This window comes from Entelurus aequoreus, linkage group LG13 (genome assembly GCF_033978785.1).
Source record: "Entelurus aequoreus isolate RoL-2023_Sb linkage group LG13, RoL_Eaeq_v1.1, whole genome shotgun sequence".
In the NCBI taxonomy this organism is placed as follows: Eukaryota; Metazoa; Chordata; class Actinopteri; order Syngnathiformes; family Syngnathidae; genus Entelurus; species Entelurus aequoreus.
The window spans coordinates 21,028,910-21,046,359 of NC_084743.1; the positions used below are offsets into that span (position 1 = coordinate 21,028,910).

The 17,450-nt window shown below is 40.9% G+C and overlaps 1 protein-coding gene across 2 annotated transcripts in view; it reads left to right on the top strand.

Moving 5' to 3' along the window:
• LOC133663243 (collagen alpha-2(V) chain-like) overlaps positions 1-17,450 on the top strand; it is a 90,000-nt gene that overhangs the window by 55,100 nt on the left and 17,450 nt on the right. For both annotated transcript variants that reach the window (XM_062067567.1, XM_062067568.1), the window contains exons 9-33: positions 3,351-3,395; positions 3,486-3,539; positions 3,600-3,653; positions 3,790-3,843; positions 4,856-4,909; positions 5,003-5,056; positions 5,941-5,985; positions 6,379-6,432; positions 6,517-6,561; positions 6,984-7,037; positions 7,176-7,274; positions 8,033-8,077; positions 8,158-8,256; positions 8,325-8,378; positions 8,446-8,553; positions 8,665-8,718; positions 10,720-10,818; positions 10,913-10,966; positions 11,060-11,158; positions 11,234-11,287; positions 11,405-11,458; positions 13,104-13,157; positions 16,079-16,132; positions 16,204-16,248; positions 16,318-16,416. In XM_062067567.1, coding sequence (XP_061923551.1) covers positions 3,351-3,395; positions 3,486-3,539; positions 3,600-3,653; positions 3,790-3,843; positions 4,856-4,909; positions 5,003-5,056; positions 5,941-5,985; positions 6,379-6,432; positions 6,517-6,561; positions 6,984-7,037; positions 7,176-7,274; positions 8,033-8,077; positions 8,158-8,256; positions 8,325-8,378; positions 8,446-8,553; positions 8,665-8,718; positions 10,720-10,818; positions 10,913-10,966; positions 11,060-11,158; positions 11,234-11,287; positions 11,405-11,458; positions 13,104-13,157; positions 16,079-16,132; positions 16,204-16,248; positions 16,318-16,416 — 1,584 coding nt within the window. The remainder of the gene's footprint in view (positions 1-3,350; positions 3,396-3,485; positions 3,540-3,599; positions 3,654-3,789; positions 3,844-4,855; positions 4,910-5,002; positions 5,057-5,940; positions 5,986-6,378; positions 6,433-6,516; positions 6,562-6,983; positions 7,038-7,175; positions 7,275-8,032; positions 8,078-8,157; positions 8,257-8,324; positions 8,379-8,445; positions 8,554-8,664; positions 8,719-10,719; positions 10,819-10,912; positions 10,967-11,059; positions 11,159-11,233; positions 11,288-11,404; positions 11,459-13,103; positions 13,158-16,078; positions 16,133-16,203; positions 16,249-16,317; positions 16,417-17,450) is intronic.

Genomic DNA, 17,450 nt, shown 5'->3' on the forward strand with positions numbered 1-17,450 from the left:
GTAAGTTTTTGTTTTCAAGCTAATCGTGAGTTAGTTATTTGGTGGAGAAACTCTTGTTGGCAGAAGTAGATTGGTCAGGTTGATCACATCTCAGGGAGAATGTTTTGCCAACTCTTTTAAACAGATACTATCCTATAGGTTGTGGCTGCAACTGTTTCAACTCTTTCCAGAGATTGTATTTGGGGAAAAAGTCCTATGAACTGGTGCTTCTTTGGTTATCCTTGAGCCCTTCTTTGTTGCCTGTGCTGTATGTTTGGAGTCATTGAACCAGTTTCCAATCGCGTAATCTAGATGTGTTAATCCGATTTTTGGAAAGCCAAACACGATCAAATGAAAGTGTTTCCATGGGTTGTAGAAAGCTGATTTCCTGCCAGATTACTTGAGAAGTGCATGGAAACATACTTTTTGTCATGTTGATTCCTGTTCAGTGATCTGACTAAGGCCAGGAAGTTCTCATCTAAGATTATATGGTACATGAGCTCGTTAATCAGCCCTCAAACTATCAAATCTTCCTGGAGAAGCTTTCCACCGCCATGTTTGACAGTGGGGAAGTTGTTCTTGGGGTTGTATCCATCCATTAGTCAGGTGTTCACGAACCAACCTCAGATCACCCTGTACATGTGATTGTGATTTTAAATGGTTTTGTTGGTGGTCCAAAGTCATAACAGCCGTAACACCACAATGCTTGACAGTTGGTACAGTGTTGACTCCGGTTTTCAAGCTAATCATGAGTTAGTTACTTAGTCGAGAAACTCTTGTTGGCAGAAGCAGATATGTCATGTTTCTTGTAGTTGATCACATCTCAGGGAGGATGTTTTGCCAACTCTTTTAAACAGATACTATCCTATAGGTTGTGGCTGCAACTGTTTCAACTTTTTCCAGAGATTGTCTTTGGGGAAAAAGTCCTATAAACAGGTTCTTCTTTGCTTATCATTGAGCCCTTCTTTGTTGCCTGTGCTGTATGTTTGGAGTCATTGAACCAGTTTGTGTTAATCCGATGTTTAGAAAGCCAAACACGATCAAATGAAAGTGTTTCCATGGGTTGTAGAAAGCTGATTACTTGACAAGTGCATGGAAACCTACTGTTTGTCATGTTGATTCCTGTTCAGTGATCTGACTAAGGCCAGGAAGTTCTCATCTAAGATTATATGGTACATGAGCTCAATTATCGGCCCTCAAACTATCAAGTCTTCCTGGAGAAGCTTTCCACTGCTATGGTTGACGGTGAGGATGTTGTTCTTGGGGTTGTATCGATCCATTACTCAGGTGTTCCCGGACCAACCTCAGATCACCATGTACATGTGATTCTAAATGGTTTTGTTGGTGGTCCAAAGTCATAATATCTATAACACCACAATGCTTGACAGTTGGTACAGTGTTGATTCCTGTGGGCGTCTTCAAATGTTAGCCGAGTTTGAAGGTAACTTTCTTGGTTTGCCCCAGTCCAAACTTGCTTCACTGTGGACAGGGACGTTGGAGTCCCACCGATTTTCTGGCTTATGTTAGGCTTTATCCTGAGTGATTCTTGTTTGTTCCTGAACATCCTAACCAATTAGTTTTCACTTGAGAATGGCATCGTGTAAGCCTTTTTGTAGACCTTGACAAAGTGGTGACACATTCACATGACTCATATTTAGGGACGATTCTTTGAAATACAGTTTAGAAAAGTTATTAAAACACTTATAAATCCAAAATTCTCTTTCTCACAACTTTCTTAGACTCATTGTTCGTATTAGGTATGGGTACCGTTAACGTTTGAACCAATATGGTACCAATTCCCAGTACTTAGAAATTGATATTCAATGGTACCAATTTTCGACACTTTTGTGTGTGTTAATAAATGTCAATTGTTTGATAATAAAACTTTTTTTTTTTAATGTAACACTTAAAAATTAGCTAATTATGATGACGGTGCTGTCCAGTTGTTATATTGTGTTATTGCATTTGAGTCTTATTTGCAATGCAGTTGCACTTCCGAGATATTGGATGGCAGTAGTGAATAGGCTATCTATAGTATGTTGTCTAACTAAGAAGTGGCTTCTTCCATGAAGCTGAATGTGTTATGTTGCCCCTACAAAGTGTTTAAACTGTAAGTATTGTGAGTATTACACACCAGCTGTTTGGTTGTAACGTTTTAGTTGAACTTTTAGTTACCAAATTTGGAGATGTTCAAATGTAAAATCGCTAATGCTAATAGTAGCCTGTCTATGGAAAATCCAATGTAAATTAGCATAAAGCTAGCACATTTTGGAAGATGAAAACTTCCTTACGTTTGAGCCTTTTCTACCAAGCACACTTGCTCTGTTTGTGTTGCAAATTACAATATTACTTAGAGGGAGTTTGGTTGAGTCCGCCCTGAGTGCTGCTTGAGTGATTGTATACGTCAGCCGGTGTTTTGTCTGCAACCGTATGTGACGGGTCTGTAACCGGGCGTGATGAAATAAGGCACTGTTTGATTTTTACGGGAATCGATTTTTCGTAGCACCGGCATTATCATGTCGGTGCCTATAAAAATACTGAATTTGGTACCCGTCCCTAGGTCTGAGTCTTGTTGGATCCAATGAGTGTTTTCAAACAAATCCTTTTTACGCTGGCAAAAAAAAAGTTTCAAGCTACAGCCAAAGATGAAGTTAACTGGGATTGTCCTTGTCAAGTAAAAGTACATTCTCAAACGTCCTCTGGGTGACCGGTGCAGTGGACGTCGAGTGGATCTAATTAATAGTGTGAGAGTCCAGTCCATAATGGGGCCAGCAGGGGATCATCTTGAGTGGAGACAAGTCAGCAGCGCAGAGACGTCCCTAACTGATGCACAGATGAGTTGTCCACCACAGGTCCCGACTTTGAACAGTTAGCGCGTCCTCTGTGGTCACCTAATAACCTCTCCACGCAGGAGAGGGGGGCATAGCAGAAAAGAGATGGCAGATCAACTGGTCTAAAAGGGGGGGGGGGGGGTATTTAAAGGCTAGTGTATACAAATGAGTTTTAAGATGAGACTTAAATGCTTCTACTGAGGTAGCATCTCTAACTGTTACCGGGAGGGCATTCCAGAGTACTGGAGCCCGAATAGAAAACGCTCTATAGCCTGCAGACTGTTTCTGGGCTCTGGGAATCACTAATAAGCCGGAGTTCTTAGAACGCAGATTTCTTGCCGGGACATATGGTACAATACAATCAGCAAGATAGGATGGAGCTAGACCGTTTAGTATTTTATACGTAAGTAGTAAAACCTTAAAATTGCATCTTAAGTGCACAGGAAGCCAGTGCAGGTGAGCCAGTATAGGCGTACTATGATCAAACTTTCTTGTTCTTGTCTTGTCTTGTTCTTGATAAAACCACAATGTTTGTTTTAGGGTGAATCTGGAGCAAGAGGACCCCCTGGGCCACTTGGCGCCCCTGTAAGTCCCCTACAGTATATCTTCAATAAGATCCGATAAATCACAAACGGTACATCAAATATCAAACATTGCTTCTTTTGATTGTTTAAGGGACAACAAGGAACACAAGGACCTCCTGGAGATGTTGGCGATCCAGGACATTTGGTATAACATTTTGCATCAAAACAGTCACAGTATCGTTACAACGACAATGTGTGTTTTCAGGGTGGATCAGGGCAGAGAGGACCTGAGGGACCCCCAGGGAAACCAGGAGAAGATGTAAGTCAAGTATCCACAAAATATTCAAGAGCAGCAGTCGATTTACAAACGACATGTCACCCTGCCGGTGTCATTGACATTTTCCATGTGAACTCTGCCAAATGGGTCTTTAACTATGTGACTATTATGTCCTCAGGGTGAAGCAGGCAAGTCGGGAAATAGTGGAGAAGTTGGATTCCCGGGATCGGCGGTAAGATTTCAAACATCTTCTATACAGCAGTGGATCTGCAATGGTTTTACGTCAGGCCACCCTCCCTTTCCTGGTTCGCCTTGTGTGGTGTTCGGGTCTGTGGGACCCGTTTTCATTTTTTATTTAAAAAAATGATACAATTAATTAATTTTTCAAACTGAGACTCACTGACTTTGGCTCATCTTCTGTAAAGAACATATATCAGAATACATATTTAATGACCACACACCATACACCCCCACTACATTTTTCTATAACATATAAGATGTCCAGGTCCACTGGACCCGGGCGGGGCTAATAGAAGTGTGGAAATTGATGTTCTGTGTACCACACGCAAAAAACACACACACACACACACACAGCAGGCCTAGACAGGAGGAGGACAGAGTCTAGGTACACAGAACATCAGAGGGTCAAATGTGCGAGAAAATGAGAGCAGACAGTGTTGACAAACAGTGTTGCAACCTTGTGTGGGAACCGCAGGTGCAAAAACACAAAAGAAGAATCCCTGTGGGATGCAGAAACTGGCAGAGAAATTTTCCGTGCAACGTTCATATTTTTTGTTACTCAGCCAGCGTTTTTGGGTCTGATGGACCCGTTGCATTTTGTGGCTTTTAATGCCTCACAATCAAACACTTGTATGTTAAAATACTGAACAGATGTTGATTGGGATAAGGTAAACATCTGTTCAGTATTTTAACATAAAAGTGTTTGATTGTGAGACATTAAAAGCCACAAAATGCAACGGGTCCATCAGACCCACAAACGCTGGCTGAGTAACAACAATATGAACATTACACAAGGGTTAACCCGAGCACTGCTGCCACCACCTAGCTGGAGGTGTGTGTATCGTTCAAGCATGAATAAAGATGCCAATAGTAGAAGTGCCCCTGAGACTTGACCGTGCCCTACCCCCATAAGCGCTGATGTACAGTAATGCAATGTTTATTTCCGTGTTGTTACCCTGTTGCGTGGGCTGTTTGTTAATGAACAATGACAACTCTCGTTTTAGGGATCCAGAGGGTTTCCAGGTACACCGGGGCCTCCCGGACTAAAAGGGCACAGAGTGAGTAAAATCATGTGTTGTATTGATCAACATGTTGCTTGTGCTTACTTATTTGTTTTTCTCCTATTTAACTTCACGTGTTTTTCATGACAGGGCCATGCGGGTATACTCGGGCAAAAAGGTGAATTTGGAACAGTTGGATCCAAGGTAAATACATGGAATTCTACAATTGTAATGGGGGATTTGATCCTGAAACACTCTCATGCCTTGATACCGATTTGTCTTTATTATCCAGAAATGTAATTTTACCGATTCAATGACTTTGTAGTTAATAGCCGGGAATTATATTTTCAACTTGTTTATTATGAATCCCTTCTTGCGGCAGGAATTTGTGTATTTCTGATCGCCAAAGTGAAAAATCACACCGAATAATAGTTTGACACTTCTTGGGCTTGCTTTTGTTCGTGGTATAAGGCCTAACTGCTTTTCCAGTAGGAAGGGTATTCATTTGGTCCCATAACTCACGGTTTACCTGACACGTGAAACATGACAAATTTCGAGGGGGTCGTGGGAGGTGCCCTATCCACTTTGGACGCCAGATGGCAGTAGTGTGTTGAATATCTTAAAATGTTCCAACTTTGACCACAGCGTCAGTTGCTATGTAGAATGGCGCTTTCCATAATTACCGTCAGACTGCATTACGAAATGATTAAGAGTTATGCATGTTAGAAGTTATGGTTAGCGATCCAACAAAAAGGATAGGATAGGGTAGGATGGACTGTTGTTGTTGTTGGATATCCATTCGAGATGCAGATCTGTTTACATCCGAACGTGATTATTAATCTTATTCAATTTTTTAAAAAGGAGCCTTCTAACCTGTTACCTGTTTTGAAAAAGTCTCTTTATAATTACTATACCAAATGATACATTTCGAGAATCGCGTTGAAAAGAGAATCGATTCTGAATGGAATCATCATTACATCATTACATTATTAAAGATCCACACCCCTGTTAACCATGGTTACAGCTGGACTCATTTTATTGAAGGACAACCATAGTAACTGTCATTATTTTCATCCTTTCTTTCTCAGGGTGCCACAGGACCTCCTGGTCCAATGGGTGGACCAGGGCCAATGGTAAACATCTGTTTCTGATTCCCAAATCACTGACACACATAACTGTTCGATAGCCAGGGTTTTCTAGCTGTGATATGCTAATACATGTGCTGTGATGTGTTAACCAGCACTATATTTAGTTCACACCTATAATGTTGATACCAGTATACATTTTTGGTGAGATTTGCAATTTTCTACTTCAGAAGTATTTTATTAATCCCCGAAGGGAAATTGAGATTTTCAGCACAATCCCAAAGGATTGCTGACGGGTCTGCCAACTTCCGGCGCCCCTTCCAACAAGACAAACAAGACACGTAGAATTAATATATGTATGACCACAATGACCCATGACTGTAAGAGCTTGTTTGCACGGGATGGAGGACAGCTCCAACTGACCATTTTCTATGATTGCAGGGTCCTGCTGGGATGCCTGGGGAAAGGGGCCGTTCTGGACCCGGTGGCGCAGCGGTATACGACAAATCACATTCCAAATCCTAGCAGTTGACTACAAAAACATTCAAAGCAATTTGTTTACTTTTTTGTCATTTTCAGGGTAAGCGCGGCCAATTGGGTAACGTCGGAAAACCAGGTCCAATGGTAAGTTCCTATTACTCGAGATGTGACAAATTATATATATATGCAGTATATACAGTATGGAAAATTCAAATTTTGCGATGTCATTGTCAATGCACATGGTAAGGGTTATGGCAACACCTTATGGAACGTTTACATTGACAACATAAACCAAATTAAATTATTATCAATGTTTCAATGTTTTTCCCATTACTAAAGTATACATTGGTGGAGTTGTGTAAACTGGAATGATTCTAATCTAAATCTTATCTTATAACTGCTACTGGTGATTGTTTCCGTGATTAGAACAAGTCTTTGAACGGCTCCTTGAAAGGAACGGTTCCTCAAAATCTGGCTCCCTTCAAAGAACCATACATGTCATTTCTACTTCTGACTTCTACAAATTAGTTTATTGTTTGTAACCTTGAATACTTGTCCGTTCACAGGGTCCCCTGGGTCTCAGTGGCCCCGCTGGGTATCCAGGAACACCAGGGCAGAAGGCAAGTACATCAAAAAACACGTCCTATAAAATCCGATCTTGACACGATGACAATAATGACTATAAATGTTGTGTTGTCTTTAATAATGTGTCTACGTTCTTGGTTTTTTGGTACTTCGCCTGTACTTCTTTATCACAGGGACAAGCTGGTCCTACTGGTGTCCGTGGTCCAGAAGGTCCTCAGGGACAAAGAGGAGAGACGGGACATCTAGGGAGAGCTGGACCAGCTGGCCTAAGGGTAAATTTTTTTTACTGGAACAAGCATAACATACATTCAATTAACATCATATCACATTTTAACTTGACACGGTACCAATATTTGGTACTTTTGTGCGTGTTAATACATTAGTAAAATATTTTTTGATAAAAAAATCAAATGTTTTAAATTAAAAAAGGTCCTCATTATAACTGCTCTCAAGTTGTTATACCCTGTTTTATTATGAAATGTCTCAATTGCAGTTGCAAGTCAAAGACATTAGATGGCTGTAGTGTGTAGTTTATAGTGTGTTAGTTCAGTCTTTTGCGCCTTACAAAGTATTAATACTGTAAGTATTGTACTTATTACGCACCAGCTGTTTGATTGTAACGTGCATCTTGGTTGTAGTTTCTGTTGTTGAAATGGTTAACCCCAATCAGTAGCATGTCAATAGCAAAGCCAATGTATATTAGCATCAAGCTAGCGCATTTTCGGAAAAGTGGAGCCTTACTTAACTTACGTCAATTACTTTGTTGCCAATTTTCAATGCCAATTTTCAGTGCTGCTGGATTTATCGGCAAGCACCGAGTGCAAAGAGACGGCTTAGTCGCTATCCCGTCACGTGACGCGCAACCTAGGTACCAAAACATGGCACCAAAACATGGCACCGTTGGATTTTACGTTAATCGGTCCTTGCAAAAAAAAGTACCGGATTCGGTACCCATCCCTTCCTGCCCTTTTCTCGAAGTTGTCAATCATGTGTTGTTCATATTTTAACCGGTGGAATTCTGTATCCAAAGGGACCCACGGGGACTGACGGAGGCTTAGGTACCAAAGGACCATTGGTATGTAAAACGATGAATCGAGCAGAAAAGTAATAGTCATGGTCATGAGTAGATTTCAATTATATGCTGATTTTCTACAGGGAACTCTTGGTCCACAAGGTCCAGGTGGGCATCTTGGACCTGCTGGGCCTCCAGGACCCCAAGGAAGCACCGGCCAGCCTGGTATCAAAGGACAATTGGTATGCTCGTTCTTGGTTTTCGATTGTTCAGTAAAGTGCCGGTGGTTCATCTTCTGGGTTTGTTCCAGGGAGATGTTGGCGTACCAGGATTTAAAGGAGAGGCTGGACCTAAGGGAGAACAAGTAGGCTAATATTCAGACACATTTGTGTACATACATGATAAGAGAATGTTACATTCTTCAAATCCAGGGCCCTCAAGGATCTCAAGGAGGGCTTGGACCTCAGGGTGAGGAAGGGAAGCGGGGACATCGGGGCGACCCTGGTACTGTTGGCCCTCTTGGTCCCGTTGGTGAGCGAGTGAGTCATCATTCTCCCTCCTTTCATAACATTCAGTCCCAGATGCAGATTGAGTGTTTTATGTAAACAATTGTATAAACGTGGAGAAAATAAAGCTTGTTCTGTTCTCAGGGTGGCCCAGGAAATCGAGGATTCCCTGGTGCCGACGGATTGCCCGGACCTAAGGTACAGTTAATTTTTATTCAGTCATCGCTGGTTATCCTCCGTTGTGACGTGGTTCTAGCTACACTTCTGTTAGCGGTTAGCATTGGTCTTCTTGTCTCCTGCTCTCTCCTGCTTGGGTCGCTTAGCTAGTCCGAGCCCTACAGTGATGATATCACTTGGAGGAACATGTAGTGTAGTTTATTTGCCTCCCCAGAGGCGAGGATGAATAACTTATAGGGGATAGTTTTGGACATACCTTAGCCGCACTAGCTGGCTACCTCTGAAAGTACGCTACATTGCATTGTTGACGTTTTTGTTGCAGCTGTTGTAATCACTGCAAGCTACAAACGTTTGTAGATTTAGGCACTGCTGGATAGAAGTCTGGACTGCTGTTATTGGAGTGCTAATACCGGAGATTTAGAAGCAGTCCGACATAATCCGATACAGTCGACCCTCGCCACATCGCGCTTCAAATATACTGGTGGGGAGGTCTTGCACCTCCGGGTTCTTTGGACCACCAAGAACGGACATGACAGGCTTGACGGTTTTGTGATTTGGTTTATTTTGCAATAAACTTATCGCTCTGCTTTTCAGCAATCGCCTCTCGTGACGGTCTCGCTCTTCAGATTACTTTTCAGCCATCCGCTCTCGTCTCCGTTTCCGTCTCGCTCTCGCTCGTGCTCGGGTTTTCTCTTCACCATCAACAACTCCAACTTCTCCAACCTCTTCCTTCCGGGCTGCTGCCCTTTTATAGAGTGACAGGTGATCAGATAAACGCGCCCAGGTGGGCCATCTACGCACCTGTCGCCGATCTCGGAGCCGGCCCCGGCACACCCCGCCTCGCTGCAGGTCCGCAGGCCACGCCCCCTCACACCTGGCTTCAACACCAACCCAATAACGTCACGTCACAGATTTGTTTTAAAGCATACTCTACAACATTTCTGCAAAATGAAGTAAAAATGTCAAAACTACGGTAGTATTGGCCGCGTGACGATACCAAACCAATCAGAGTGCGCTGTTCAGTCTCGTGTCCAGTGATTGGCTCAGCACCAGGAAGCATTACGACATTAGATCGAAGGAGTATAAAGATGACTAATGATGTTATTTCCTGTCTAGAGGGCCCTCATAATGTTGAAAAATTTATTCAAAATGTAGTTAACATGTTTTTTTATGCTCTACCTATTAAAATATTAGATTTGCAATTAATAATTCCTACCAATTAACAGAAGTAATTGGATATATATTTTTTTGTGTTGCTTATTTCAGTTCCCTATCCAATATCAAGATCTGATTGGGACACCCTTAGTCTTATCATAGGTGTAATTCAAGATACCTAATTCACAATTATACATGTGCTAAGTGTCCAAAGTGCGACCCAGGGGCCATTTTCGGCCCGAAGTTAGTTTTTATTGACCCTCGACATTGTCGGAAAATGTAATTAATTAATTATTGATTAAGTATATTAGATGCACTAACAACTAATTGTATTCTTGAGCTATAACACAAAAGATAAAATAACTGTGTTTTTTTTCTCCAAATTGCTTAGCATGTACTGTATATAACCCACCTGGTTCAGTCCCTGCTATTTTCAGTTCCGGTACTCGAACCTAGGTTGGCCGCATGATGAAAGATGAGTGTGCTAACTACCGCGCTAAAAGAGCCAGTGCTATCGACCCGATAGCCAGCACTACTCTTGAGGTCGTCAGGGAGTAAGGTTTACCCACTCCCCTCAAACTCGCATCCGGGTCACAGCACCAACGTAGCCTGCCTGGTTCAGTCCCTGCTTTTTCTGTTCCGCCCTGGACTCGAACCTGTGTTGTCCGCATGGGAGACAAGCGTGCTAACCACCAAGCTAAAAGCCCGGGCTATCCTCCCGACAGCCAGCACTTTGTTACTCGGTTTTAGCATCTTTAATGTACAAAATGTATTTCCTCGGCAGAAAAAAAGTTTGGACATCCCTGGATTCGAGTATGTGCTTTGAACATTATCCAATGTCCGTCTCTATTTTGTTTGCCTCTGCAGGGCGCTCAAGGAGATCGTGGAATATCAGGCCCACCAGGACCAAAGGGTTCTCTAGGGGACCCTGGTCGTACAGGAGAACCTGGTCTTCCAGGTGCAAGGGTAACACCGACAACTCTTAACATTTTACTTATGAGCAGCATCTCTGGTAGTTTATGCACTTCTGATGGCTAACAATTGAGTCTGCTCTACATAGGGTCTTACCGGTACTCCTGGAGTCCAGGGAGCAGAGGGAAAGCCAGGACCACTGGTAAGTCACAGTGACTTACCTCGTTCTTGTTACCATTTTGGAATCTCTCCGAACGCAAACGTTGTTTTGAAGTCTGCTTTGCTTGTTGATTAGGGTGCACCTGGTGAGGACGGTCGTCCGGGCCCTGCAGGGTCTGTTGGCAACCGAGGGCCTGCAGGAACGATGGGAGTACCCGGCCCTAAGGGATTTAATGTAAGTCTCGCACTTCGCAGCAGTATGCGCTGTCTACATTTGGATCTCTAATCCAAAATGTCTTGCATTCTAAAGGGTGACCCAGGAAAGACGGGTGAACAAGGATCTGCAGGAGTGGCAGGTCAAAGGGTAAGTGCCCTAGAATATTGCAGGTTTTTGAGTTTTTACAAGCGATGCAATGTTTGATCAGCTGCATTATAGACAACTGGATTTTTGCCTGATTGATTATTGTTTCTTTGTCCGTAGGGTCCTCCTGGAAAAGATGGAGAAGTTGGACCTGCTGGCCCGCCCGGCCCATCAGTAAGAACTATCTTCTACTAGAGCTGTGAATTTTTGTGCACCACAATTCGATTCTTGGGGATAACGATTCGATTCAGAATCGATTTTCAATTCAAAATCAATAATTTTTTAACAACATTAGGTGCTAGTTTTATGATTGTGGAAGACTCTTGCTTCCGGGTTCTTAGGACCACCAATCACCGACATGCCAGGCTCTTCCAGGTTGACAATAATGTTTTATTTTTCAATAAATTGTCTTTCAGCAATCGTTTACTACAAATGATAAACGGTTTCTCTCCAGTGTGTAGTCTGTCTTGCTCTCGCTCTCGCTCCACCACCAATCCCACTCTCCTCCCCGGCTGCTGCTTTTTAACAGAGCGACAGGTGATTAGACAACCAGGCCCAGGTGGGCCATCTAAGCACCTGTCGCTGATCTCGCAGCCGGTCCTGACACACCCCGCTTCGCTGCAGGTCCGCAGGCCACGCCCCTCCCCCTGCCCCCACAATAATTAACTAAGTTCCTCCACGAAATAGATAAACAGCTCTGATAAATGTCTATATTACTTAAAAGAAAAACGTTTTGTTTAATAAAATTCAACCCAAACATTTAATTAAATCAAATACAAATAAGGTAACAAGAGAAGTATCCAACTCTTCTCTTATCTAAAGTAAATCTGTACAGCAGATATCATCTGCATCAGAGGTGTCAAAGTCTTTTTCACTGAGGGCCACATCGCAGTTATGTTTGGCCCCAGAGGGCCGCTTTTAACAGTGAATACTGCTATTACAGAATTTTTTTATGCATTTTGTTAGTCGATTTTTTTCAAACTAAATTGTAAAAAAAATATGGTAACTTGCAATAATTTCAACTCAAAATTTAGTGTATAATAGTGTAAATGGAAAAACAGTACTGCTGTTTTTATTATTTAAAAAAAGGCAGCTTAGTTGCCAGAATTTTACTTTAAAATTTAATTATTTTTTTTTACTGTTAATACAAAAACTGCAATTTTACAGTAACATTTTGTTTTTTAATTTTTACCGCAAATCAACAACTGTATATTTTTTGGTGTATTACTGTAAATGCTAAAACGGAACCACATGTTATTACAGTAAAAAAACAGTACTGTTTTTTTCATGTACAGAAAAATGCTGTAAAAACCATAGTACATTTCACAAATTTTACCATGAAATCTATTGCTACTTTTACATTGCACAATTAGATGGATAACTTGCTTTGAAATCATTATTATTAGTATTAATTTATATTAAAAAAAATCAGTTTGAATGTTTAATTATATATTTATGAATAATTAGACAATATTTAAGTTAACATAATTTGCGATTACATGGAGTAAAAAATTATTTTCTTCAGAGATAGAAAGAAAGAATACATTTAGTAAGAAAAGTTACAGTACTTTATTGATACATAATATTTCCAGGGCCAAATAAAATGAATTGAGTTTGACACCTGTGATCTACATCAACAATATGAAGTGTCGAAACAGGACAGATTAAAAAAAAAGAACAACATAATTTTGTATTTCTTTTTATCGATTTTTGCTTTTTTTTATCGATTAAGAACCGTTACCTCCACCACCTATATTATCTCCTTTGATATTTTATCAACACCAGTGTCACAGCAGACTAATCATTCCTTCATCTACAGGGCGTGGCAGGCGACAGAGGGGAACAGGGACCTCCAGGTGTAAATGGCTTCCAGGTATGTAACCGTTTTTTTCTAATTGTTACATGTCAATGTTAACGGTATGTCAAGTGGGAACAGTGAAATTAATGAAAATGGCGTTATAAAGCACTGTAAAAATTGTTTTATAGCAAATAGTGTCGCACTTAGTTCACACTGCAGGTCAATTACGATTTATTTTGCCCATTTGTGACCTGCGTCTGATTTTTCCCGTCAATGTGAGCAGTGCAATTACCAGATCCGATCATTTCAAGTTACAAAAAAAAACAAATGCGATTTCTAACATGAACACAAGCTTATGAGGGGCCGTCAGGGACATTATTCAGAATTACCTCTTACATACACTACTGAAATGCTCTCACATAAACAACTGAAATGTTTTTCTCTCACACACACTACTGAAACACTCTCACACACTACTGAAATGCTCTCACATAAACAACTGAAATGTTTTTCTCTCACACACACTACTGAAACACTCTCACACACACTACTGAAACACTCTCACACACACTACTGAAACACTTTCATACACACTACTGAATTTCAGTAATGTATGTAAGAGGTAATTCTGAATAATGTCCCTAACGGCGCCTAATACAAGCTGACCTGCATGCGGACATGACGTTGCAGTGTTCACGGAAGTAAACATGGTTTGCACTCTTGTAGGTGTGAGTACTGGCTCGTTTGTGGCAATTTGAAGGATTTTGTGCAATCAAAGTCGACATTTTCAGAATCTAATTATTGGGCGTAGAATATTAAGAAGGAAGAGGGCAAGTACTTTAGCTCTGGCAGTTTTATCGGATATTTTGAAGACCGTCCCAGCCGGCTCAACACGTCAAAACAAAGTTGAGAACTTGTTGAATTAGGTTCTGACGTTGAGCAAACAACATGCTTTTTGACAACTGTTAGTCAATGTTGGGTTCTGACGTTGATTTGACCATTGAATTTTTGGTCATTTCCCAACCAACAACGTGGATCCAACGTTAGGGCATTAACATTGTCTCAATTTACAAATACAACTATTTTGCAACGTTGTTCAAAGTCAGTTTTAAAGGACATAATAAACGTTGTATCAATGTCTTGTGCCTGCTGGGTGTCTGTGGTGGAACGGTCACATGAGTTCTTAAAACATCTTATTTTCACTTGTTTTATGCTACGTTGTCAACAATATATTTTGTAACCGTCTATTTTGGCAAATAATTATGAGGCTTATCGCTTTTTGATCCTGTTCTGGTCGGATGAATGCGACCTGAGCACAGTATCGTTCAAATTGAGGACGTGTCGCAATCGCATATATATCTGATTTATTTCCACATATCAAAGAGACCTGGTTCGGATATGAAAAATACGGAATTGCACTGTTCACACGGACATGAAAAAACCCGACACGGGTCGCATATGAGCAAAAAATATCGGAATTGACCTGCACTGTGAACAAGGCCAGATATCAATCCGATGCGACTGCAGTCTGAAAGACTGAGTCGCATTTGTCCGACCAATGGGACATGAAAAAGTGATAACTGACATAAATATTCGCGGAAAATAAGATAAAATAAATAGTTGACATACGAGCAGAAAACAGGTGAGAACAATTTAAAATTGATTGATTGAGAAGTTTATTGACATCTTAAAGAATTGAATCCATATGCTTTAAAAAGGCAAATGAGTGGCACAAAATGCCAAAAGGCTTGTTTCCATTGTAGGATAGGATAGGATAGGACTTTATTGTCATTGCACAAGTACAACGAAACTATGTTTTCAGCACAAACCCGTTCAAGATTAGACAAACAAACAGTGTACAGGGTTACAGAACAGGAACGCTGATGGGTCGCCAAAGGCGCCCCGTAAAAGATAAGAAAAAGGTAAACCGCTGGGGAAGAAGATGAGTAAAAAAATACAATCTAGACTGGGCTCCCAAGGGGGCCTAGTCTGCAGTGGGGAAAAAACTCCATGCAATGCACACATAAACACGTTACATTTAATCACGACAACTCAAAACAGAGGGGCGGGGAGTTGGGACCCTGGAGGTCGACTGCTGCTATGAAGCGCTGCCAGCCGTCCATCACCCCGAGGGGAAACAAGCGGTGGTCCATAATAGGTTCTAGGAACCAAATTACTTGCTCTCACCTTCTTAATGTTCTTCATGCAATAATTTGGTTCAGAAAATGTTGACTTTGATTGCACAAAATCCTTGATAATGCCACAAATGCGCCAGGACTGAGACCTATCAGAATTAAAGCCATGTTTACTTCCGTAAACACTGCAGTGCGTTCCCATTAAACATCACATTGTTTTTTTGCTGTATAAATGAATTCTCAGTTGGCTTGGCTAACTGTGAACAGTATTCATTTTATTAGAAAAAAGTATTATAATAAAAAATGCCAATAATACTTTACAGACAACTGTCATTTTCCAGAAATAGTCATTAATATTCCACGTGTCAGACAATAGAAAGTCGATTTTTAATATCTCTTTGTCAAACTAATTTAATGCAGAAGACTTTGCAGTATACACCGATGGCAGCTCGGAATTTACTTGAATACAATAACTTTTTGCAAAAGATCGACTTTATATAATAAAGTATGTACACAATATAATTATTTTCTTGTCCTTCAGGTCTTTTTTTTTTGGTTTTTTGAAATGGATTGCGTGCAGATAGTGATTTGTACTGTTTGTTTTGTAAATGTATATGTATGGCTATTTTGAAAGTGGTGTTATTTGTCACTTATGAGTGTGGGCATTCCTTTTTGCTTTAATATTGTACATAAATAAACGTTTTTAATTTTTTATTTTACACCCCATTGCAGCAGTGAATGGGTATCTTAATAAATAACATGGTGCATACATTATTTACAGATAACTATGATGATAGTCAAGTGTCAAGCGTCATATTCACAGAATCCTGGAAGATCGTGATTTATCTCTTCTTTTATTAGGGTTTACCAGGAAATCAAGGTCCACCCGGAGAATCCGGGAAACCAGGTGACCTAGTGAGTACAATGAACGTATTATGAATCTGATCAATGTAGAATTTTGTCATGAAAACATGTTTTTCTCTCAGGGTATTCCTGGAGAGCTCGGTGCTGTCGGACAAATCGGACCAAGGGTAAGTGGAGTGCACTTTACTACGTTTAATTTTTTGAACGCGATACTGAGAAAAAGTTCTCTTTTCCAGGGGGAGCGTGGAATTCCAGGGGAGAGAGGCGAGCTGGGACCAAATGGTCTGCAGGGACCTAAAGGGATCCCCGGAGCCCCTGGTCCTGATGGGCCAAAGGTATCACAGATGTCCTTATCTCTGTGCAAAGTCAATTTTGCCTATCATTCACAATCTTTAGGTAGGACAAAAACAAAAATATTTATCTTTTTCTATGCATTCTAAAATTGTAAATCAGCATCAGCAAAACAATGGAGCCAAAGGGAGTCACTCTATTCTGCTCTAAAACATAACAAACCCTCCTTATACGCTGTAAATATATATGTAATGTAATAACAGTCACATTTATAATAACATGTAATATTTACATATTTTGATTATTTTAAGCATACAGCAACATAATATATTATTAACGCATCACAACACTTTTCCCTTCAAAAACAACAAACCTACTACTCATGATAGCCAAATTATGATCTAAACCTTCTTCTTTTGAGCCTGAATATAAGGAGGATGATCTACACGTTTTAGAAGCTGTGCGCTAAACAGTTGCAGCTTTGTGTGCGTGTGTGCCCAATTATCTTGGGTGTGATGATGTAATGTTTTTTATAGACTGAGGCCGATCTGCAAAAGTTCGACTCCAGGTGTCGTTGAGGAGGGAGGGAGGTCAAACGCGTCCTTTATTGAGGTGTCCTCGGGGGTGTTTTTCAGAACAGCCTGGTCCTGTTTTCACAGCGTCAAGGCCATTCGAGGGAGTCAAATCGTAGATTAGGATGTTTGTATTCCGCGAGCAGACAAAACAATGACTTGTCTGTTGTATTCATCCATGCTGGGCACCGCTAAAAAATTGTTTGTCTGCGTAAGTCCTTGTAATAACAATATTGCTAATAATTTGTTAATATTCAGGTGACAAGATGTAAATGGAGTATTGTTGGCGGTTTTTGGATGCTTTTTTTTAAGAGGGCTTTATGGACGAAACAGTGTACGCCCTTTAGCTGCATTGTTAGCCACCGTTTTTTGTTCTTGGGATTGGGATTTTAAGTGCTTGATGTACAGTCCTTGACTGGTTCGCTTACAAGGACAAATTATTGACCGTAAATCAGTGGTTCTCCAACTTTATTCACCAATTACCACCTCAAAAAAACACTTGGCTC